Here is a 24267-nt window from a genome sequence, read left to right as displayed (position 1 = left end):
ATAAATGTTTCTAGTGTTTTTTCACCAAACTTTGCATCTAAATGAACGCCTTTAACCTATCGATTCTCCTACTTAGCCATGACTACGAGCAAACAAACCTAAATAAAGTAGACTGTAATGTATTCATAGCTACAAGATGCAAAATATGGAATTAAAATTTAAGTTAGTACGTACGGGAAACTAGTTGTAAGTAATAACCAGTCATTGGATTGTCACATTGATATGAAACTCAAATAAACCATGAATATATACTCCCATCCTTTTATTTTACTTGTTCGTGTATTAAAAATAGATATTTCATTTTTATTTGAGGTTCTTGCAGACTCAATTTCTGAGATCACAACTTCACTGTCAATTGTCATTTTGAAGAAGGATTAATGGCTGAAAAAAAAAGTGACAAAGGCCAATTAAGATATGATGTAAATGAGATGCGTAATAATGGGAAACGTTGCAATTATCAATCGCGACATTAATATTTGATTTAGAAGTAATAACCGTTAAGGCTATAAAGCCAATGTAAGTAATAACAAATGAATTAATTTGGTATAGTTACCATCAAGCTTGTTGCAACTTCATTATAAACCTTAATCACAGGAGTATGGAATGATCATTACTCGACTGGAAAAAACGAAAAGAAGAATTAACATAATCAATCCATTTATGTTGATCTCCAAGCTATCATATTTGCCCAAACTCTAATTACTAAGTTGAGTTCATTGATTGATATGGATGCTTCGACCTCATTGTTTAACAAGGGACGAACCGTCGCTCAAACAATCATTTAATAAAAATGTACGTACATTCATTTCAATCATAAACATTAGTGAGGAAACAAATTCTTAATACATAGATATCAAATCAATCCAGACCTTTGCAGCAACTCCAGTACCAGAGCTACTTCAATGGAACAACACAAAGCAATCAATCACTCTTTCCCACTTGGGCACCAATTTCTTGCAAGTAATGTTCAGCATCCAAAGCCGCCATGCACCCTACAAAAGCATGCCCCAAAAGAAAAAACAAAAACAACCTTAAGCCATATGTTATCTCGAAGGGAAGGCGAGGAGTCAAGACGCAGTTTGTTGCACTCGAAGATCAAAGTGATAAACGAAGCAAAAGCACATGAATATAATCATCAGAAGGTTTTCCATAATAGCAAGAAAATGTTTTAAAAAGAAAAGGCCAGAGGCACAATTAAAAAAAAAAAAAATCTAGGCACCCCAAGGCGAAGGTACCAACGTCACAAAGCACACCCAACAGACATCAAATTATCTGACAAGGTTCTCCATATGTACACTGCATCCAACAGGCATCATATTTCTTTCACAAGTAAATAAGCATAATGTAAAATGCAACGCTGAATGTAAAAGGCCAATAGAACATTGTTCAAGAACGTAAACCTAAACTAAGTAGGATCCTTGAGACACATTCCAGTAAATTAGTAACCAGAAGTGCAGGACTAAAATAAATATGTGAAGCATGCAAACAATTCCTACAATGTACACCATAATCATCATCCATATACAATCATGTCTCCCAGAAAATCACAACACATCAAGACATAACTAGAATAATAATGAATATGAGTTGCCCAAATAAAAGGCCCATATCATTTCTGTAGACTATCAGCATCTGACATCCTCACAAACTAAATCTTACAATTGAACAAACCTTTTTTGAACTAGAAAATCAATATTGACAATAACACATCACAAGGACAACTCTTAAAACTTGAACACTGAGTAGAACTACAGAAAGATGTTTTCGGGACTGACTAAAACAAAAGAGTAATACATAAACTGGGACCGAAGGAGTATTTGCTTTGCAATCTCTCTGCCTGAGATATATCTTTAGGAGCTAAATCCTGCCTTAGAATGGTAAAATAGTTGGGGAAAGATCAATTCTTTTGTCATAAAACATCAAAAGCAGAGAAACAAGTCCTGCTTCTTTCATCACCAAAAAGTCCATTTGTGTGAGGATTATCAAAAGTTCAGATTCTGGTTGATGCTAGTATTTCATTGGTACGATCAACATTGGTCTCATAGGATGAAAATTTTATGATTATAGTAAGTAAAACATGGGGTCACTAACTCTAGAGTCCGGAACCTATTTGAGTGACAGATAAAATTGACCAAAATAAGCTACAATTCTAGAAAGTAACTAAAATAGGCTTAGCATAGTTTTTTCTTCCGTTTTACACAAAAGATATAAATGGCAAAAATTAGACTCTTAACATCTATATTTTAATATAATATGAATTTTCTTTTCCACTTTATAAAGTGTAACTTAACTTTTTCTTACCCTTCATAAAGTAGAAGAAAAAGAATTGTTTTACAAAAAGGAATTTTTTACATTTACACTAAATTATGTCTCTTTATGCGGTTTTTGCAGTTACTATAGTTTTTGGACAAATATACTCTAACTTTTGGTTGAGAAGACATTTTTTGTGATTGAAATGAAGAAAAATAGAATATTAAAGATGTTGAAGGTGCTATGTTTGATCGAGCTTAAATAGAGCTTGGAGGAGTTCTCAAATTAAAAACAATAAAAATACATAATGTAATAATTTTTTCCGTTTTTATGATATGTCAAAACAATATAATTGTATGAAAAATACTGCAAAAACCGTATAAAGATACATAATTTAATGTAACATGTAAAAAAAATTCCTTTTTGTAAAGTAGAATTTTTTTTCTTCCACTTTATAAAGTGTCAAAAAAACTTATAAACTTTATAAAGGATAAGAAAAAGTAACACCTTATAAAGTGGAAAAAATGTTTTATGTTAAAATATAGACGTTAACAAACGTTAGTCTGCATTTATATTTTTGGATATAACGGAGAAAAACCAAACTAAGCCTATTATAGTTACTTTCTAGAATTGTGGCTTATTTTGGTTAGTTTTATCGCTTTGTAGCTAAAAATAGGTTCCAGACTGCTAATTCTCTTACTAACTTCCCAATTAACAATTCTTAAAAGATAGTTTAGAAGAGACTTTCTACCAAGCCAAAAAAAAAAAAAAGGTTAACCTAAGCACTTGGAAAGATACCATATCACAGTCCGCTGAAAAAAAATTATTTTTCTTTCAAAGAACTTTCTACTTGGATTGGTTTCATATCAAGGCATTTTTTTTACTAAAATTCAAGACAAGCAAGAACATTAAACAATGAGAATGCTAAAGTTTCATAGATCATGGCAAGTCTAAACCATGATTAGGTCTGCTCCCCACCCACCCCACGCACAAAATAATACGCACTTCTCTAAATACTACTGAACTAAATCATTATCAAGTAATCTATTTTATAAGAAATTCCACCTATGAAAACAAAATCAAATTGACACAGCTAAGCTGGTTGGTTCTTTGTTCTTCTTCTTCCCCAAATATTACACCTCTTTTTCTTCTCCATTAGCAGTGCATCCCCACCTCTGGAATGGAGTCCTTACCCTAAAACATTGTCAAAGAACATCCACACTTAACTACAAGGCACAGAGTAACAATCAAGTGATACTTTAGGCAGCATGGTGCCTTGAAACCCTCTAAGACATTCTCCACAATACTATTACTTTCTTTATATAATCCATTCATTCTAGCTTTCAGTAGTTGAATACTAAACCATACCAATGTAAAAAATATCAAACAAGAGTGAAACACAATAAAGACAACCATAATATTACTAGAAGGCATTCTTTTCTTCAGCAAATAATCAGATGACATTGCTGCAACAAGTGCATTTTCTACTTTGTCGATACAGCTAAAAGTTCTCGATACAAATGAAACATGTCTCTGCTAAAATTGTAGGCCAATATCAACAAAAGAAATGACTACAAACATGTCTACATGAACATCAATGAGAATCAGACTAGCAATTGATATATAAATTCTAAAAGGTTAAAAATTACAACAAGCAGAAAGTAGCATGGATACTCAGGCAAACAAAACCAGACCACTAACCTGAGCCAGCAGCAGTAATAGCTTGCCTATACTTCTTATCCTGCACATCACCAGCAGCAAAAACACCCCTAACACTGGTCAGTGTCGTCCCCGGCTTAGTTACAACATATCCATCAGAATCCAACTCTAATTGCTTATCCAAAAACTTGGTAGCTGGTTCGTGCCCAATGGCGAAAAACAATCCTGAAACATTCAAATCAGACACTTCCCCTGTAACAATATTTTTCACCTTCAATCCACCCATAAGTTTTTCCCCATAAGCCTCCACTACAGTAGAATTCCAAATCACCTCTATTTTAGGGTTACTCAATGCCCTATTTTGCATTATCTTCGATGCCCTAAATTCATCCCTCCTATGAATAATATACACTTTAGAACCATATTTAGTTAAAAAATTAGCTTCTTCCATGGCAGAATCTCCACCACCAATTACAGCCAATGGTTTATTACGGAATATCGGGGCAGCGCCATCACAAACGGCGCAAGCTGATATCCCCTTATTCCAGAAACCATTATTGCCGGAGCCGGGGAATTCAAGCCTCTTAGCCACAGCACCAGTAGCGAGAATAACGGCGTCAGCTAATACAGTTCTATCATCAGAAACAACTTTAAAAGGACTTTTAGAAAAATCAACTTTAGTTACCGTTTCAGTATAAATTTGTGTCCCAAAACGAACAGACTGCGCACGACATTTTTCCATAAGCTCGCCGCCGCCGATACCTTCAGGGAAACCAGGAAAATTCTCAACATCTGTGGTGGTCGTAAGCTGACCGCCGGGAGCTATGTCGTTAGCCATCCATCCTTCGAAAAGGATCGGCTTCAGCTCTGCGCGAGCTGCGTAAATGGCAGCTGTGTGAGCTGCAGGGCCACTGCCGATTATACAAACACTAGTTTTTAGGGTTTTATGAATGTCGTCCATGGAAGAAAATTTAGGGGAATTCGCGGCGGCGGTGGTGGTGAGGGTAGCGACGGGAATTAGGTTACATGCTTTTTTGAAAGTATTTATGAGTTTTGGCCAACAGTTGCCGGTCATATTTTTCCTTTGAATTTGACTTTTGGCTGCTTAGTATTTATTTAATAGGAATATTTGAATGGAAATGTGTACACATTGGAATTGGAATTATATAGTTTTGGAAGCAAAACATATTTGGAATCCAATTACATGCTTAACTTAGTTCAATATCTATTTGGAGAATTAAAGCCCAAGTTATTCCATATTGGCGTTTAAATATGATTTTTTAATTTAATTTTTCTAAATATTACTCTACTACTAGCTTCTTTTGGAAAAATTTTTAGACATCATTTTTTATCATGATTACAAAATTCAAGCGAATTTAAAATATCAGATTTTAAATTTTTTAGATAAATCATAAGTTTAATCATTATTTAAAAATACGGTGCAATGGACATGATTGATCTTTTAATCAAGAGTCTTGAATTCAAATCCTAAATATAAAATAAAGAAATGAAACGTGTTAGGAAATAGATAGAAAAAAATTTAGCTATCTTAATGTGAAATCTAGGAATAATTAATAAATCGTCTTTGGATAAGGACAATCCAAAGAATCACATCCAAATATATTATGATGGATCGTAAAACTCAAAATGTCACCTTTTTTTTTGTACCTCTTCAACAGAAGAATGCTTAATTGCGTACGTGTAGCTACTTTCTTTGTTTTCACATTAAAACCTTCAAATTAGGATGGTTTGATAAATTCAACTTGTCTGATTACATTTTAGTATTATTTTCAATTTAAAATGTGATGTCCTATTTGACTCAATCTATTATTGTTAGTTTTTAATTAGATTGTTCATTTGACTTGTCAAAGTCTAAAACAAATAACATAAATTTTGGACAATCTCGACACCACTAACATAGTCTAGAAAGAATCAACAAAAATAAAATATATATTTATCATTTTGCTTTACTAGAAGCTTGAGTCTATAGACTAATTTTTCTATATAATCTTTTATGATGAGTAATTTCAGAACGGCTTAACCTGAGTTATAACAAGACTGAGCAATATTCAACAATACGAATCCTTCCAATAAGACGTGAATGGGCCGAGGAAAGAATACTATTAATCAAGAATTTTAGGCCCAATACGAAAGGCAAAGAGGGAAACAATTTCACAAATAGCCATAAAAGGAAGAGTCCACTGCTTAATTTAACATTTAGCCCAATTGCAGTTCAATTATGTTCACAAGTCAATAATGTTGACAATTTAGTCCTGGTTTTCTTCTTTGTCATGTGAGTCTACATTTGCAAAACCTACTACACCCATAATCGTGACTGACATGTTTCTATATCTACATATTTTATTATGCATACAGACTATAGTATATAATTATTTGATTGTTGAAATGAGATCTAGTGCTTTATATGTTAATGAAATGATTCTCCATATATATTAGTTAAACAGTGTTTACCAGCACAATCTTGATGTATCAAATGAGCATGGTTGATAAAATCATGAGCGGAGCTAAAGGGCAGAAATAATTTATTTAAATCTTATTCTACAGAAACACTATATATATTAGATAGCGTTGAATGAAGAATCTTAAAATATATATATTTCTCCATAGAAAAGAGAAATATAATTAAAGGTGATTATCTCTATTAGTTGATGATGTAATGCTTGCAAAATTGTATTTGTTGAAAAAGTGAAAGATAATATTTCTTAATCTTTTTTTTTTTTTGATAAATGTCACCATCTTAATTAGTTTAAGCTTTAGTTGAGCCTTGAACTTTCTAAAGTTAGTTTCTTGAAGTCAAATGTGTTTACTTTAAGTTCATATTTTTGTATCATGGTATATATTCAGACATTATTTTAGATTATAAGAATTTATGTCTTATTAAACATAAATTTGATTGTTAAAGGACAAAAATTAAAGACTAGCTCGTTTAAAGGTCAAAACGTGGTCCTAAGAAATAGCCTTTTGCCCACTCTAATATACTTTTTTCAATCATAGTATGTAACCTAATCTACTTAGCTAAAACCAAAAAAGTCAGTGAGCAAAACTGATGTGAAATTGATTAAAGGCAAAGAAATTAACTTTAATCTCATCACCAATTAAAGAAATCAAAAGTGATTAACATTATGGAGACATGTAACTAGATCAACTTTTCTAAAGTTTGAAAAATAGGATGGCGCCATAAAGTCTATACGTTCAGATTTTCAACCCCTAAAAAAAACAATTCCCTCAACCACCTTTTATTTATTTCTTTAATTTCTCAAATTTTTTACTTATTTAAAGTTAGTCAAATAAAATGGCCTTGGGTTAGGTGGTCAGCACATCTTTCAAATCTTTATCGGTACCTACTACATTAATAAGATTGTCACTCCCAACGTGAGTAATTATCAAATTAATGACAACATTAATGCCATAGCACAAGGTTAAAATTTGAAATTTGAATACTGATATCTTCTTCATCGCATCAATTTTTTTCAATATTTTTTTGTTTTTTTCCCCTAATAAAAGCTTCACTACATTACATTACATCTCCGTATGCATATTTCAGTGGGAAACACAAGGACAGACAAAACTCTGTCCTAGACTCCTAGGTACAAAAAATAAAATTATACTCCTTCCGTCCCTTTTATAAGTCATTTATTTGTATAAATAGCTGAATTATAGTATTTGTCATTTAATAAAATTTATGTATAAATTATTATATTTCGTCTATTATATTTTTGATAAAATAATTAATTAATTTTGTCATTTATTAATAAATTTTAACTTAAGAAAATATTAAATAAAGATAAAAAGATAAAATTATATTATTTTCTTAATATAAGTATAAAGTAAAAAATATGACATATAAAATAAAATGAAAAAAATATATACAAAGATTAAATGATTTTTTGTTACCGCTTTCAAATAAATAGAAGAAAACGACTTTTTGAGATTTCTCACAAAATATATACAAAACTATAATTAAGTTTGTAAATAATTACAAAATAAAACCTCCTCTAAATTTAGTTGCGTTTTGATTGGATTGGAGTAAAAGGTGTCCAAATATAGAAGGTATTATTTTTATTAACAAATTGAATAAAAAGGTGTTATATAAGTCAGTTTTATAAAACAACAAATAATATAAGATCCTTTCACCTTTAATAAGAAATCACTTATTTAAAATTTGACTGTCAAAATATTTTCTTTACTAGAGTCTTGTGAATGCTTTTTCTTTTAACGAGTCTTACCTTAATGAATTCAGACTAGTTAAGCCTCACACATAATACGAAAAACCAAAAGAAAATCTGAAAGAAGTAAACAAAATTATAACTCAGGCAATTTTTCACCTGATTTTGATTTCAGTGTACACTACTACATGACTAAAAAGAACACAAATACATGTGAAGTGATAGAAGTAAAAATTAAAATAAAATCGAAGCTCAACTAATACTTTACACAAGAAACATAATTTGTCATGTTTCTCCTTTTCACTAATTAATTACTTCTTTAATTAACAATTAATTTCATGGGTGATGAGAACTGGTTTTTCCTCAATAGAAAGTGAATTCCTTTTAATAAAATCCAAGCAATCAGCTATAGCTTCAGCATAAAACGAATTTGAACGTCCGTACGATTTCAATCTATAATCACAATTACTTTTGTTATAATTTCCATACATAGCACAATCTGCGTGTTCGCTCACCAAATTCCTGTCGCAGCTTCGTCCATAATATTGATCCTGACTATCTTTTGTATCGTTAAAATTCTTTTTAATCAAACGAAGCGCGTGTCGATAGGATGATCTCCATGATCTGCTGAAGAGTCTGCACAAATAGAGAAATTTAGCGCGGAGTCTTTGTACTGAGAACCTTCGGGAATTCAGCTTAAAACCTCTTGTAATTCCACAACATCTTCTTCCAACTCTTTTGTAACTCATATAACCCATGATGAGAAATATTTTTTGTTGTGAATGAATGAAGATTTGAAGAAAGGAGTTTGTGGAGAAAGAAGGAAGTTATAATTAAGGGAAATATTTTAGTTCAAGTTGGTGTGGAAGGAGAGAAGTTGGGAGATAATGGTACTTATATATATTGGTTGGGTTTTGGTGGTGGGGGTGGGGTTTGATGGGAACTTTTAATTTGGAATATTGGTCTTAAGCGGAGGTAAGACTCGAAAACAGATCGGGGTCGTGCCCAAGTGGTAAGTATTCTTTCGGTATCAATTAAAATTTTTATTTCAAATTTATTATTTTTTATTGATGAGGGTTATGATAGAATGGTAAGTACTTTTTCATTTTTAAGTAAAAGATTTTGAATTTGAGTTTCTTTGGATATGAAGTCGCCTTTATTAAGCGCGAATCTTGAGTTCCCTATGAATATACATAGTTGTCTTTGTTTAGAGAGCATTTTATCTTTTAATGTGGAACTTTTCAATGTGAATCTAAATTTTATAAAACTTTAATTTATGTATCGAATATAGAATGAAAAAAAATAGAAAAGAGAGAAAGAAAGGAGTTTTAGCTTGTGTAATATATGCTCCTCAGATCCTAATTTACGTGACACTTCTCGATTTTCGAAAGACAAACAATTTAAATTTAATCAAAATTTTGCGTATGAACTCTTCAAATTTTGAAAATGAAATTTAGATATTTATAAACTACGTAAAAAGAACTATAAGTCTTATAAACTCTTCAATTTTTTGTAAATTATATTTAGATATTTGTAAACTACATATAAAAAGCTATAAGTCTTCATAATTAATAACGATGATAGAGTTATTTGAATTTCAAAATCTAAACAGTCTCACGCAAAAAGGAACGAAGAGAATATCCCTTTTAGTTCCGTTTTAAAAGTTAAATCATAGAGTATTTTTTTATTTAACAATTATTAGTATTTAATAGTACCATCTTCAGTTTAACTTTAGTCTACTTAAAAGATCAAGAAAAAATTAATATTAAAATAACTTTTGAGTAATTTTGGTGATCATAATAAAGTTTTTTTTATTTTTAAAAATTTTGCATCGATTAAATGATACTACATAAATTGAGACGAATAAAGCATATAGATTTTAATAAATATTTTGAAGTATATTTTTTTTCGCTATTTAGATATGAGAAGAATAACAATTTATAATATTTTTTATATAAATGTTAAATATCTTACTTTTAATTCTAAAATATTAAATTTATCTAAATATTTTTAGTTCTGTAAAATTAATCAAATTAATTTTTAGAAAAAACCACACGATTATTTTTGGGAGGAGGGAGTATTTATATATATTATCCGCATAAAAATAGTGAGGGTGTGATCTCAGAAGATTATCATAATCTGATTATGTATGAACAATATTTTCTGATTATATTTAGTATTAATTATGTAATATTTAATGGGTTAATTCTCAGGGTCGGTTTGGACAAAATTCGAGTTGAAAAAAAAGTTTTTTTAATGTTGAAGTTGCAAACAAAAAAAAAATGTGGAAGAGACATTGTGTTTGTATTGTTGGATTCCAACATGCCACTAAAAAAATGCATTTCAGTATTTGTAAATATTTTATGGCCTTGAACTTTAATATTCGATATTTTTTTGGGAAATACTGGAAAACTTGTTTTCATGAGTCTTTTAAAGTGAAATAAAACATATTTCTAATTCTCTTTAATCAACATCAAGTATAATTCTGGTTCAGAAACGGCTTCACATTACAAAAAAATTACATTTAGTAGAATTCAATAATTTTCAAACATAATTTTTTAATTTTTAAATATAATTTTTATTTTTTAAAATTTAATTAAATACTATCCAACAAAAAAGTTGGAATTATAATTAATATTAAACGAACTTAAAAATTTTTAGTAGGGTGGTGCACTATAATAAAAATGATCATTAGCGGTATTTAATTCTTAATTGTTGCTAAATATGTATTTTTATTGACAATTGTCACTCTTTGAATATGTCCCTAAAGCCTTTAGCGATATTGATTTTAATAACACTTAATTAATGTCGATAAAGACTTTAACAATCTTTATTAATGTCAATATTTAATATCGCTAAAAGTTATTTTTATTGTAGTGATAGAAGTGTAGTAAAAAAGTCTCTATTTCACAAATTAATCAAGTGACTAGAGTAGTTGAAAGATAAGATAGGCATAAAAAAAGAACATTTTAACAACAAAGCTGATGATCTAACTTCAATCATGTAATACACAAGGGTCCATTAATTAATTAATTAACAATTAATCTCGATTTCTTAAGTCTAATTAGTCTCACAAATTTTGTCCCATCAATTGCATAGTTTACTTCAAAGGCCAAACCTGTCGGTAAAATATTCTACTTAAAACATTTTATTATACTACTCTATATATGGTCTACATTACTTTTATAACTTGATGATGATTATATACAACTAATATTCCATCATAAAAAAAAAAAAATGGACGGTACAAGTAATTTTCAAGGCATAGGTGTAATATAATATTATATGAAAAACATGGTGCATATAATAAAAGCGGTAAGCAGTTTCTAACCACAAAAAATGCAAATAAATAATTAATTAACACATAAATATTATTTATATTATGATAAGAGGACAAGACTGAATGCATGGACAATATAATTAGTAACAATATGTTTTCAATTAATTAAAAGGATTTAGTATTATCGATCACGATCCAAAAACAGAAAATAAATTAAAAATAAAGTTAGAGATAACTTTCTTGAATTTATTAATCTAGTGATTTGTCTCTTCTTTCAGTTTCTGGTTCTATGTGTCATAGTTAAATATTACGGGAAAAAACATTAATGTAGTAGATAATTTTCCTTATTGTACTATTGCCTAGTAAAGTAGGGAACTAATATTTTGTTGTTTTGTGTTTGTTTTTTGATTAAGGTAATCAAATTTAGATTACTTATAAGTTAGTATAATATTAGTCATGCTTCATTGCAACAACTATATATGACTTTTATGGTTTATAAAGGGCTGGATGAATCTAGTAGAGTCGCTTAAAGAGGAGCACTATTTAAAAAAAAAAAAAATTTTCCAATTCGCTTTTATTTCTCTAAGTTATACTTTGCATATTCCTTCAATAATACTGATTAATATAAGTATTTTATCATTATATATATATATATATATATATATTATTGGCATATAACTTAAGCTTTTGAAAATTGATATGAAAAATAATCGAGGATAAAAATAGAAAAAAGAAACTATTTTTTATATATATTCAAAAAATGAAGCAAAATTAAAAGTTTAATTTAAAATAGTGGACAAATTAAAGCGAAAGAATGAATTACTTACTCTTTAGGATGGATGTTGCTCAATTAGTCAGCTTAATTTGACCATGGCCTTTGAAATTAAGACGCGCTTAAACTTGGGTAAATTCATTTATAATTAACTCAGGCTTATTTTAATCATGTGCTTAAATTCAATTCATCTAAACTTAATTGATTTCGGCTAAGTATATAATCCACATTGAGCTTAAGGAAATTTGTTAGAATATTAATTTTTTTTTAAAAAAAATTACTTCTTAAATTCATTTCATTTTAAATCGCCCGAACGTAAATCACGAATTTACATTTTTTGGCTGTCTGCGAGTTTCCATGAAATAGTAAAGTAGTTAGCCGTAAAGTCATAATCTACAAAAGCACAATTTGTGGGGAGCTTGACAAATACATGAATTTCCAATTGCTATATGTACTATGCTACCTCAATTCATGACTAAGAAACATACATATAGCACTCAGAAAAATCATACTATAAAATTAATAATATTGATGTGAACTCAAAAGCACATGTAGGTTACCATCTTGGACCGCAAGATGTTTCCCCCTTTTTTCATTTTCTAGGCAAGTTTTAGGTGAAAAGGTCTAGGTCCTTTGTACATCATATCATCACTTTTCAAAACCAATTTATGAGAAGTGGCATTCCAAGGTGGAGGCCAAGTGTCTATGTCCAAAACCAAAAGGGAACACATGTATCAACAAAATATATCTTAATAATACTATTAAATTGACAAATTAATAAAACAAAGAGGAAATGTTTGCAACTTGATCAATCTCATGAAGACCTACATGTTCCAAAAAGTCTCTTTGTTACGAACACATATCTTGCTACTTGCTACCAACTTATATATTTCCTCCGTCCCATTTTATATGGCGCCATTTCCTTCTTAGTCAGTCTCAAAAAAAATATCACATTTTCATATATGGTAAGTATTTAAAGATACAATTCCTCTTTTACCCTTGTTGATCTCACTTAATTTTAAATAGTACTTTAATACATTTATGAAGAGAGAGAAAATTGAGTCTACTTTTGAAGGACAATTTAGCAAACAATTCAAAGTCTTCATTTATTTCTTCAACTCCGCGCCGCATCAAATAGTGTCATGTAAAATGGGACGGAGGAAGTTTTACAATTATATAGCTAACTTTTTTTATGAAAGTAACGAAACAAAAGTTCTGATATAGCTAGCACAGTTACTGTACGAGGGTCGATGTCACATCATGAACTGTACCCCGTGATAAAATCAATTGTTATTGATATTTTTTTTCTACTTTTTAAATATTTTATATTTATATTATAATCCGATAAAATTTAAATTCACACTTTCAACAGGATTTTTTATTTCAAAAATATCAAACCTTTGAGGGTGGAAGAATCTCATTGGTAGAAGTTGCGAGTGAATCCTTTATAGTTCTCGTGTTATCATAAGGACAAAAAAAATAAAAAATAAAAATATACATACAGTAGTTTTAACTAATTAATTGTACATACATTGCACTTTGATAGATTTATTTTCATTTCCACGTAAATATTTCCTCTATTCATATAGTATTATTTTTCTCTTTCAGGATAAGCTTTTACACGTCATTTTTGATTAATTTATCCTTTTTCAGCAAATTAATCTATTTTTAATAAATTATTTTACAAAATTTACGTGCCTTTTAGTTTTAGAATAATTAATGCAGTGGGCAATGTTTCAAAAATACTTCATTTTTTCTTCTTGACATTTAAAACATGACAATAAAACGAAAATACAAAAAAAAAAAAAAACCGTATATCAGTTAGATTTTCCAATACTTTTATTTTCCCATAAACTGACTTATATCAGTTTTTAGTTTTGGGGGACCTTCATTAAAAAAAATAAAACTTCAATTTTTCTCTTAAAATTTATGACTAAACGAAAGCTATTACTGTTTGAGATATTAATGAGGGGACAAGGATTAGTAGCATAGGAATCATTGTCCAATGTTTGGTTACACTAATACTATATAAGCAATTTGGAGATTGATTTGAAGTCCTTGTCTAATGTTTGAAATTTGGACTTACATGTCAGATAATTTGTCATTATTTAAGTCCTAATCAACTTTCAATAAGAGTAATCCGATATTTTGAGTGGCAAAATAGTTAACTCCATTCACTTTAATTTTTATTTTAAGTGGATTTTGAAGTTAACAAATTAGAACAGGACGTGTCATGTTTTGATTTATTTATTATTGTCCATTAAAGAACTAACACAATTAGGCAAGAGGGACCCCTTTATTGATATTGACTGACATGTCAATTAACATTAAGTTGGCCTTTTGCATTTGGTTAAAAAACTTCACATCCAATCATACTGACTTATCATAGTTATGATATTTAATAAATATATAAAAATATAATATAAATTAAATATAATTTAGTGAAAAAATGAATTTTAATTTATTGTCTTCTCATTTTTTGCAGTTTGGGTTGAAATCTAGTGGGCCTAACAGTTGAAGGCAGCATTAAGCTATGAAGGACAATCTATTGGACCGGCCCAATTCTGCCATGGCTTCAAAACCCAAATTTCATATTAGACATATATTCATGCTATATATACTAATTCTACATATAACGTATCTTACAATTAATTAATAATTTCGATCATATATTGAGAAAGATGCATATAAATACATATATTTTTGCTATTAGATACACTTAAGTAGGGAAAGAGATGAGCGAGATAGGAAGAAAGGCAAGTTAGATAGTCATGTATCTCAAATACATGCAAATACATAGGATAGTGGCGAACGAGATGGGAGGAAGGCAAGCGAGATTTATCTGTGTATCACATATACATTACAAATCCATTTAATACAATGCATATAAAATAAATTACACTTAATTTTTACATCATATATCTCGAGATACATTAATCTAGACGTATCTAGATACATCAAAATCTTATAAAATTCATAATATCGCAATCTAGAATATATCTAAGTACTTAACTCTTAAACTTATGAAATTTCGGTAAGTTTTCCTTTAATTTTGAGATTTTTGTGTCCATGGGCCATGGCTAATGCTTACAATTTTGGTCCATTATTATTTGCAAATCTTTCAAGATTTAGGTCCCCATTAATTACTAAGAGAACTTATAAAATATCAAGTGCTTTGTTTAATTTAGGAAAAATTGTATTTAATAGCAAACTAATAACCTAAATTAAATGGAATAGCTAGGGTTTGATTTAATTGTGCTCCATAGCAAACATTAGCTAAAATTTGCCAGCTTCTCTCTCCCAAAAATCTCGCTCGCCACTCTCCATTCTCGCTCGCCTCTCTCGCTTTATACACAGAAGTGTATAATTCTGTTTCTGTTTTGTATAAAGCGAGAGAAAATTGTATATACACATGCAAAAATGTATATCTTCGTGTTATACACTTAATTATACAATTTACAAACATTTTACTTCAAATATTGCAGAGAAAAAGGCCAACGAATTATACAATTGCAGCGAAATAGGCCAGCGAATTATACACTTGTATATGTATAGCGAATTATACAGTTTTTATGTTTGCTATGGAGCGCAATTATGCAAAGTTTGCAATAGCATACAAATATGAATTTTTTGTTTGCTATATGTGAAAGTTGCCATTTAATTAATTGATATCCATATAGGATGTGTGACGAAATACAATATTGATAATATTAGGTACCAAAATATTTGATTACTACAATAATACTCTGCTGATGTCGTATCAATTATCTAAGCTTGATCGAAAAACAAGCATTTATTAAAGAAATATTAAAATTAACTAGAAATAGTACTAATTTGAATGACTCGTAGACTTCATCTTCTATGGAATTTTGTATGAACAAACGTACATTACATGCATGTGTATGATCTCGAAGAAATTGAAGCAATATGTATCAGCTATATGTTTTTTTTTTAGGACATCACAAAATAAGTTATGAAATTATTGTGATCGAACAAAATAAGTATGAGACTCGATTACTTGTGAAAAAAAATCGCGGTCTTCGCTCATCCTTTTGAAAAAATTACGGACAGTAAATGAGAATAGTCATGAAGTATGAAATCTATAAATGACACTTCATAGAATTTAATTCGTTAACCTTCTATACATTTGTTGAAAGACATCTCATTTTCATTGATTCACTAGTATTGTACTCATATTTTTTGATATTAAGTTGTTTATATTTTAAAGGATAATTATATCAAGCTTATTCAGTAACGTAATCATCAACTATTAGCATAGAAATCCAAGTTTATTCTATTTGCTTGTGTGTTTTATTATTTCAATTTGATTATGCATTTATATTTGGATTAAGTGATTATGCATTTGTTTTTTCATTTTGTTGTATTATTATTGTCAGAAAGCTAAGAGTAAGTAATCACGTATTTTAATCATATTAATCTACATATTCTTGAGTCATGTAGATAAATTTAATCATATCGTTTTAATAGCAAATGACTATACCAACAAAAACCAATGTGGAAAAAGTAAAAAAAAAAAAAAGACATTCAACATACAGACAACGATAAAATTATAATGCAAAAAAAACGATAAAATTATAATGCAAAAAAAAAACTAATCGGAATAAATAGAAAACAATAAATATCAGAGGTTTAAAAGATATATTTTGTAAATAATTTCTCCTTTCTCATATATGGAACACTATCCTACCCGAGTAGTGGGGACAGAAGATTTTTCTTCTAAGATTCGAAAAAAAGTATTAACATGTTAATAAGTAAAAAACGTGAAAAACAAAACTAAAATTAAAAAACAGGGATTTAAATTGGTGATATGAAACTTAATTTAAGGAGCATTTATCACTATACTATTATTTTCTCCTAGTCATTGAGGGGTTTATATATATATATATACATCAAAAAATTTATCTTATAATGTATTTTTTTTCCGAGGGAGTTCGGGTGAACCCCATGAAATTTACGTGGGTTTGCCCCGAACCCGAGGTTCGGTGTCCGGAAACAAAGGTGGAGCATGCAGAGGCGTATTTAAGATTTTTTGATTATGGTGCATCAAAGAAAATGTATTAAGTGGGAACTGATCCGAACATGGGTACACCAAAAAGAATGTATTAAGTGAAAATTGATCCTTACTAAAATATAATATTATACAAATTTTAGTAAATATATGCCTATAATATCTAGTTTTGATCTCGGGTTCCACTATTGTACTTTTTGCCTCTAAATTCACCAACGGAAGCAGGTAAAGGTTTGTCGATTCGAATAGACCCATTAATTTTTCATAGATTCTGTATTGTATTAAAAAATTAAATAAATATACATGTATAATAACTTGTGAATTCCTAACAAAAGTGATTGACATCTTAGTGATAAAAAAGGATAGTGAATTTGTTTTTCACGGCACTATTGTTGTGGGTTCGAACCACCTTCCTATAAACAAAAATTTCTAAAGAAGCATGTCTTTAAATATTTTTTTTTTCAGTTTGTCAGGGAAGTTCCACATTGGAGATAAAAAATATACTATTATTTTTCTCTTTTTAAGTGAAGAAGTACTTATCACTTTACCACAATTTTTATTAATCAAAATTTCACTTTATATGCAATTGAAAGGACGTGAAATTTATTTTGCCATATATTAATTATATAATAAAATACCAAACAAATATTAATCATACATAAAGTTCATATATAATTTTCTTATATTTCAAAGTCTCGAATTTTTAGATATAAAAAAATTCTTTAATTTGAACCACTTTCTCTAAATAAGTCAATATAAATATTCTATACAATATTTTGACAATCTCATAAGTTTTGACCAATTTATATCCAAACGAACTAAAGCTGACCAGCAGTGAACTGAGCTGTCAATGACGCAGCACCAATATAATATTAATTTATTTTGGCTTTTCTCTCTCATTTCCCCCATGAACATACTCTGTCAACAAAACTTCTTTTTTCTCTTAAATTCTTGTCTCAGTTATTCTATCAACTGAAAAATAAAAATAAAAAAAAACAAAAAAAGAATTAGAGAAAATTAACGAAAATCACGCATCCAGTTGAAATGTTATCAGAATCAGAACCACCGGCTGCAGCCGCCAGTTTACCATCAGCAACCCCTCCGCCGCCGTCGTCCGATGAGGACTTTTTCTCGTCTGTATCAGTGGCATCGACGTCTTCCACGTCATCGCCATCCACCCCGATTCCTTCACCACCACAGCTTCATCCAGAGATCCCAATTTCATGGCCTGAAGACGGGACCTTAACCCTAGCTTGGGTTACCAACTTGATGCTGGCATTTGATTGGTCATCCAAGAATCTTGCTCCGACGGAGCTGCCATCGGTGTTGCCGGTAGTGGTGTTTGATCGGCTTATACTAACGGCTTCCAAGATCTTGCATAAAGAACCCAATTGTGTGCATATTGATGGCGGGTCGGGGTTGGGAAATAACTCGAGGGTTGTTGTGGTTGGGGACGTGCACGGCCAGCTACATGATGTCTTGTTCTTATTGAGAGATGCGGGTTTTCCCTCTGACGATCGGTTCTTTGTGTTCAACGGAGACTATGTCGATAGAGGCGCTTGGGGTCTTGAGACCTTTCTTACCTTGTTGGCTTGGAAGGTAAAATCTTTTTAACAAATTTTGAATTCTTTGTTTTCTGTAATGAAAATTTTGAACTGTTTTTATGAAATATTTAGGTAATGTAGTTTGAAATTCCCGTTTAGTAATGTTTAGTATCAATTATGTTGTTACTTACTTGATTATCTTACTTTTACTACGTAGCACAAGTTGTGTCTGGTGATAAGATAACAACTTTACTGTGTTTATCTATGGAATTTATGTCAGCAAACGTAATTGTTGATCATAATTATCAGTTTTATGTGGTCACTTAGCATGGAGAATTAGGGCTTTGTAAAGCTTGATGAGGTATTCTTCCTATAGAGATAGTTTGTTACTTTGTCATTGGCAACGTCATTTAACATTTGGAGGTTGTACAACAACAAAATGGGACGGTGATGCTTAACTTTAAGTACCAGGTTTTGTATCATGGTAAATCTGTAGAACAGGCAAATTCAGTTTTGGTTAAGCTTTATTATCCTTCATCTTCCTTTGAGTGTTGTATCAATTATGATGTTTCCTTTGTAATATTGGTTCATTCTTGTGCGTTGTTTAGCTGGGATAGGATAATATGCATCAAGTAACAGTGAGCTAGTAGCACCTTACTTCAACTTGATATTTGATTTGTGTTGTAACTTTTGAATTCAACCGGTTCATGTATTTGACTTTCTAGCTTATATCAGTCAGATGCAACTGTGGATATTCAATATTCAATCAAACTGTACATTCTTTCAGGTTTTTATGCCCAATAGGGTGTTTCTCCTTCGTGGAAATCACGAGTCGAAGTACTGTACTTCTGTTTATGGTTTTGAAAAGGAGGTTCTAGCGAAGTATGCGGATAGTGGGAAACATGTATACAGGAAATGTTTAGGATGCTTCGAAGGACTTCCTCTTGCATCCATTATTGGGGATCATGTCTACACAGCTCACGGAGGTATTTTCCGCAGTATTGCTGTCACTCCAGCTAAAAGAGCTAAAGGGAAGAAGAACCGTAAAATAGTTTCGAATCCTGATGTTACTACTTTATCTCTTGGTTCTATGGAGGAATTATTAAAAGCTAGGAGATCTGTCCTTGATCCTCCTTGGGAAGGTACGAATCTGATACCGGGTGATGTCTTGTGGTCAGACCCCTCAATGAAACCTGGACTTTCCCCAAATAAAGAAAGAGGAATTGGTCTCTTATGGGGTCCGGATTGCACCGAAGATTTCTTGAAGATGTTGAATTTAAAGGTAAACTACTTGGAATTGTATTTCTTTCTTTGTATATGCTCTTTTCTTCTTGTTATTGATATTGCCTACTGCTAAATTACTTTGAAATTGTCTTTTAACAGAGCTTAAAGTACATTTTTATCATTTATTTTTGAATCAAATTCTACAATATATTATGTCTTGTTCGCACGGTTTTATGGTGCGAATGATGTGATTGGACGTAATATTATTCAGAATATAATCTTTGACTTTGTAGTTTTTGGATTAAACTTCAATAGCTTCCATTAAGTGGGTTGTACTGTTTGTCAAAATATAATCTTTGAATTTGTAGTTCTTGGATTCGATTTCAATAGCTCTATTTTAAACTATGTTTGATTGAGGTGTAAGAAGAGGGCTTTGAGGAAGAATAAGGGTTGTTACTCTCGTATATACAAGGAAGTTAAAGAAGAGGTGGAGTGTCCCCCCCCCCCCTCAATTTTACTCATTTTCCAACTTTGCCAACCCTATTAGACAACTAGGTGCAAACTAATTAATATCTGACCCAAGGCAAACCAACTACTTTATCTTCCTTCACTCTCTCTCATTTTTTCTGGAACCAATTGTTAACCAACCTTTGTGCTAGAACCATAGTTCCTGCAGTTTGAGTCATATATCCATATAAGCAATTAAGATAGGATGGGACTCACAAGTTGAAGTTACTCATATTTCTCTCTCTTTTTTGTACAAATTTTCACTAGGATATACTTTCACTTTTATGTATTTTACCGTAGTCATAACAATTCAGTTGTACCTTTGCTGTAACTTGTAATATTTTGGAGATAAAGTAAGAAAATTCCTTAAGAAAAGGGCAAACCCCTGTATACATGAAGTACCAAAAAGCAGAGAACCTTGCAAAAATACATGGTTTTCCATTAATGACATCACTTGATATTTAAATCCATCAATTTCTTGTCACATGACAGTTCAAATATTGGGTTGTTGCCTTATCTGAATACTCATGGAGTTCTGTGTTCACCTCATCAACATTTCCTCCTTGAGGATGAACATTGAAACTATACTATCAGGCAAGGCTGCTAGGGAAATGATCCAATCTTCTTTCAGATGAAACTAATTAATTATCTGCATAATTTGAGTCCACTAGAAGATAAACATAACTAATCAAAGCAACTTCAAAGATCGAATAAGATTTATTACACGTGTGACGTGTTTGACTTACCTATGCAGAGATAATGGACAAGGCTGTACTATTTTTTAAAATATGGTGCACTCTCCTAGTTAGTGGACTGAAAGGCTCTCATCGCACTTTCCTTTCATCTGGTTCCATCATTGACTTGGTTCATCAATTTGATTTCGTACCATGGAGGAAGATTCTTTTGGGATCAGTTCCCCTTGGATCTAGTAGTCAATAAGATGGACATACAAAGAGTTGATGCACCTCTTTTCAATGTCAATAAACAAGTCTTTTCATCTTTGTGAAAAAAGGGTCTTTTTATATTTATTCACCTGAAGGGGGCTGGTTGTAACATGTTTTTCTTGAGTAGAGTATTGGTTTTATATCCAGTTGCAATGCAATACTAGTAATATTAACCACTTTCAAGCGCATGAGTGTAGACATAACTATACTGGGTGTCTAAGAAAATCATGCTACTATCTGTACTCGTTTAAGTAAGAAAATGATCTGGTTGTTGTTGCCTTAAAAACTAGTACGCTAAGATAGTAGTGCACATTAATATCTGAAATTCTTTCCTTTTTCTGACATAGCGGATCCAGTGTAGCTGGAAAATCAGAATATTTCCTAGAGATTACTGATGAACCTTTGGAGATGAATTTACTTGTTTTGAAGCCCAATCATTTCATTGGAAAAAGAAAAGAATAATTTTGTATGAGATCTTAATTCTAAGTATCTGTGAACGAAGCATTTAACCACTTAAAGACCCACAAAGAAGTGAAGAAGCACAAAGGATGAAGATACTTTTACGTGACGAAGGCCTCTCACGTAATAATTTGCCTGTTCAGGACTACTCTTATTTTGCACCTATACTATTTATGTTTACATTATTCATGTAGTTTTAGGTTCTTGTATTTTCTGTGAGCTTGACATCTTCCTTTGTGACTTCTATATGTGAGAAAATTGCTCACGTTTTGGTCTTTGATTGCTGCAACCTCAGTTGATTATTAGGTCACATGAAGGTCCAGATGCAAGGGAAAAGAGAGAGGGAATGGAAGGAATGGATCAAGGGTACACCATAGATCATGAGGTCCAGTCCGGTAAATTGATTACAGTGTTTAGTGCCCCAGACTATCCACAGTTTCAGGTATCTTCAATTTTACCATTCACTATATCATACTTTTTCACCTTACATCGTCCATGGTCAGAGTTTGTAGTTTGTGTTATACTTGAGTATGCAGTTCAACTTTCCTTTATGAAACCGCTGGTGTGTTTACTTTCAGATGTCTGTAGAAGTGTAGTGCGTCTTTAAAGTTGCACAATGTTACTGTTGATAGAAACTGTGTAATGCATCTGTTGATTCAGAATTTCTTTTCCTGAAATATGTGCCCAATGAGCGTACTAATGGGATATATATATATATATATATATTTTGAAACAACGTATTAATGGTATATTAGGAGCATTTATCTTCTATTGTCGTGGCCTGTGTGCTTTCAATGATTGCATCAGCCAGATGTAGAGAAATGAGTTTAGGAATTTTTGTATTTTGGCAACCAATACTTACAAAGATGCATAAAGAACTTCACTCTTCAGTAGTTCTATCTTTCATGGTATAATAGGTGAAAAAGTATCTTTCATGGTCGGAGTGGTCTACTTTTTTTGTTTGTTTTGCATGTTGCCTAATCAGCATTTTCTCACGCTTAGCCAACATTCATTTACTAGGTTGAAATTGGTTAATTGACCGGATCGTTGCAAGGTAAAAATCTTGCATGACTTGATCGTCAACTGTCACTTTCTCCCTATTTCGGGAAGTAGTTTGTGGGCTTCATTCATCAATATAAACAAATTTTCCGATAACACACCTGCTGAGCTTGCTGGAATTGGCCCTTGCGCAAATTTTGGTGTTTACACAGCCAATTGTCTGTTTGTCCCTTCAAGGGGTATTAAGAATATGCTGCAATTATTACTATTTGCCTAAGGTTCTACTGAAATAGATTCAATTTATGCGTGAAGTTTCTTTCTGGAGCAGTTTTTCCGGCTTGGGAATTAAGCCAATTTTCTAGTCATGTGTTATACTCTACTTAAATGAATCAATGGAGGCCTGAAACTGCACTAGTTAGAATTGTCAAACCATTTTGAATCTACTTAATGAATCAATTTGTTCTATTGCTTCGAGAGGCTTTTCCTAATGATGGATCCTTTTCAATATGGTAAGAATAGCTAGCCATCTCGTCAAAATTAGGTTTTATCATGTTTGTTCAATTTTTTATACACTCATGCAAAAAGTTTGAAACATCTTTAGCGCCATTTCTATACCTGGAAGCTGTAGTATGAAATGGAGAAACTTATCTTTCTGTTTGTGCCCTAACTGCAGGCAACTAAGGATAGGTACCGAAATAAAGGAGCATATATTATTTTGGAACCTCCTAATTTTGACATCCCCGTTTATCGTAGTTTTGAAGCAGTGATGCCCCGACCCAAGGTATAGAACAGTTTGAAGCTTTGTCTTATCTTGAATTGAAATTCATGGGGTGTTCTTTTGTAAACAATGAGTAATTTGTTTGAAATTACTTGCATTATCATGGCTGTTTAATGTAATAATAACATTGACTAAGTTATTGTCACAGGTGAATCCATATTATGATTTTGAAGATTGCATTGATTCTGATGAAGAATTAGACTTGGCGTCTATGGCTACATGAAGGTAGTTCTCATGATCAGCGCGACATTTGCAAAGCTTAAAATATTGTACATGCTTCTATATTATTTTTGAGGTGATATTAGTAAAATTATTCCTTCAAGATTTCTTGACTGTTAGAGAGATACGTATCATGGTTTTCTACTCAGGAACAGTTGCCGATGTACAACCTTTTTTTGTATCAAGTTTAGACAAGACTCTTTCTTGTACAACTTAATATCTTTAATGCTGCTTGTTTTTGCAACCATGTAGTACTTTGCCTTCATGCTACATACCCTTAAGAAGGTTTATCTTTCATTGGAATGTTCACTTGACTTCTCTAGCAGAGAGCGAGTCTCAACTCACAATTGGCTGCCTCCTTTGTATTATATCAAAGTGATTGAGAAGTTTAGTACTGATAGCATCGTCTGTGTTCA

The 24267-nt window shown here is 31.1% G+C and overlaps 2 protein-coding genes across 2 annotated transcripts; one reads left to right on the top strand and one right to left on the bottom strand.

The window, feature by feature from the left end:
• Positions 1-619: 619 nt before the first annotated feature.
• Positions 620-5028, bottom strand: LOC107011745 (thioredoxin reductase NTRB-like). Its single transcript, XM_015211362.2, has 2 exons — positions 3952-5028; positions 620-992 (listed from the first exon to the last, which is right to left on the bottom strand). The coding sequence occupies exons 1-2, from the start codon at positions 4982-4984 to the stop codon at positions 922-924; spliced, it is 1104 nt and encodes a 367-aa protein (XP_015066848.1). The 5' UTR covers positions 4985-5028; the 3' UTR covers positions 620-921.
• A 13046-nt stretch (positions 5029-18074) lies between these two features.
• LOC107011835 (serine/threonine-protein phosphatase 7) lies at positions 18075-24242 on the top strand. Its single transcript, XM_015211491.2, has 5 exons — positions 18075-18776; positions 19509-20003; positions 22151-22297; positions 23528-23635; positions 23781-24242. Exons 1-5 carry the CDS (start codon positions 18222-18224, stop codon positions 23853-23855), a joined length of 1380 nt encoding a protein of 459 aa, XP_015066977.1. The 5' UTR covers positions 18075-18221; the 3' UTR covers positions 23856-24242.
• The last annotated feature ends 25 nt before the right edge of the window (positions 24243-24267 follow it).

The sequence above is a fragment of the Solanum pennellii genome, chromosome 2, assembly GCF_001406875.1.
Source record: "Solanum pennellii chromosome 2, SPENNV200".
NCBI lineage: Eukaryota > Viridiplantae > Streptophyta > Magnoliopsida > Solanales > Solanaceae > Solanum > Solanum pennellii.
Note: the sequence above shows the minus strand (reverse complement) of the source record. Positions and strands in the feature narration are given on the sequence as shown.

Excerpts from the sequence above, each read along its gene's own strand:
- LOC107011835 (XM_015211491.2), top strand. The coding sequence starts at position 18,222 with ATGTTATCAGAATCAGAACCACCGGCTGCAGCCGCCAGTTTACCATCA. Across the intron at positions 20,004-22,150 it reads TGAAGATGTTGAATTTAAAG|TTGATTATTAGGTCACATGA; the intron begins GTAAACTACTTG and ends CTGCAACCTCAG. Across the intron at positions 22,298-23,527 it reads CAGACTATCCACAGTTTCAG|GCAACTAAGGATAGGTACCG; the intron begins GTATCTTCAATT and ends CCCTAACTGCAG.
- LOC107011745 (XM_015211362.2), bottom strand. The coding sequence starts at position 4,984 with ATGACCGGCAACTGTTGGCCAAAACTCATAAATACTTTCAAAAAAGCA. Across the intron at positions 993-3,951 it reads TATTACTGCTGCTGGCTCAG|GGTGCATGGCGGCTTTGGAT; the intron begins GTTAGTGGTCTG and ends ATGCTTTTGTAG.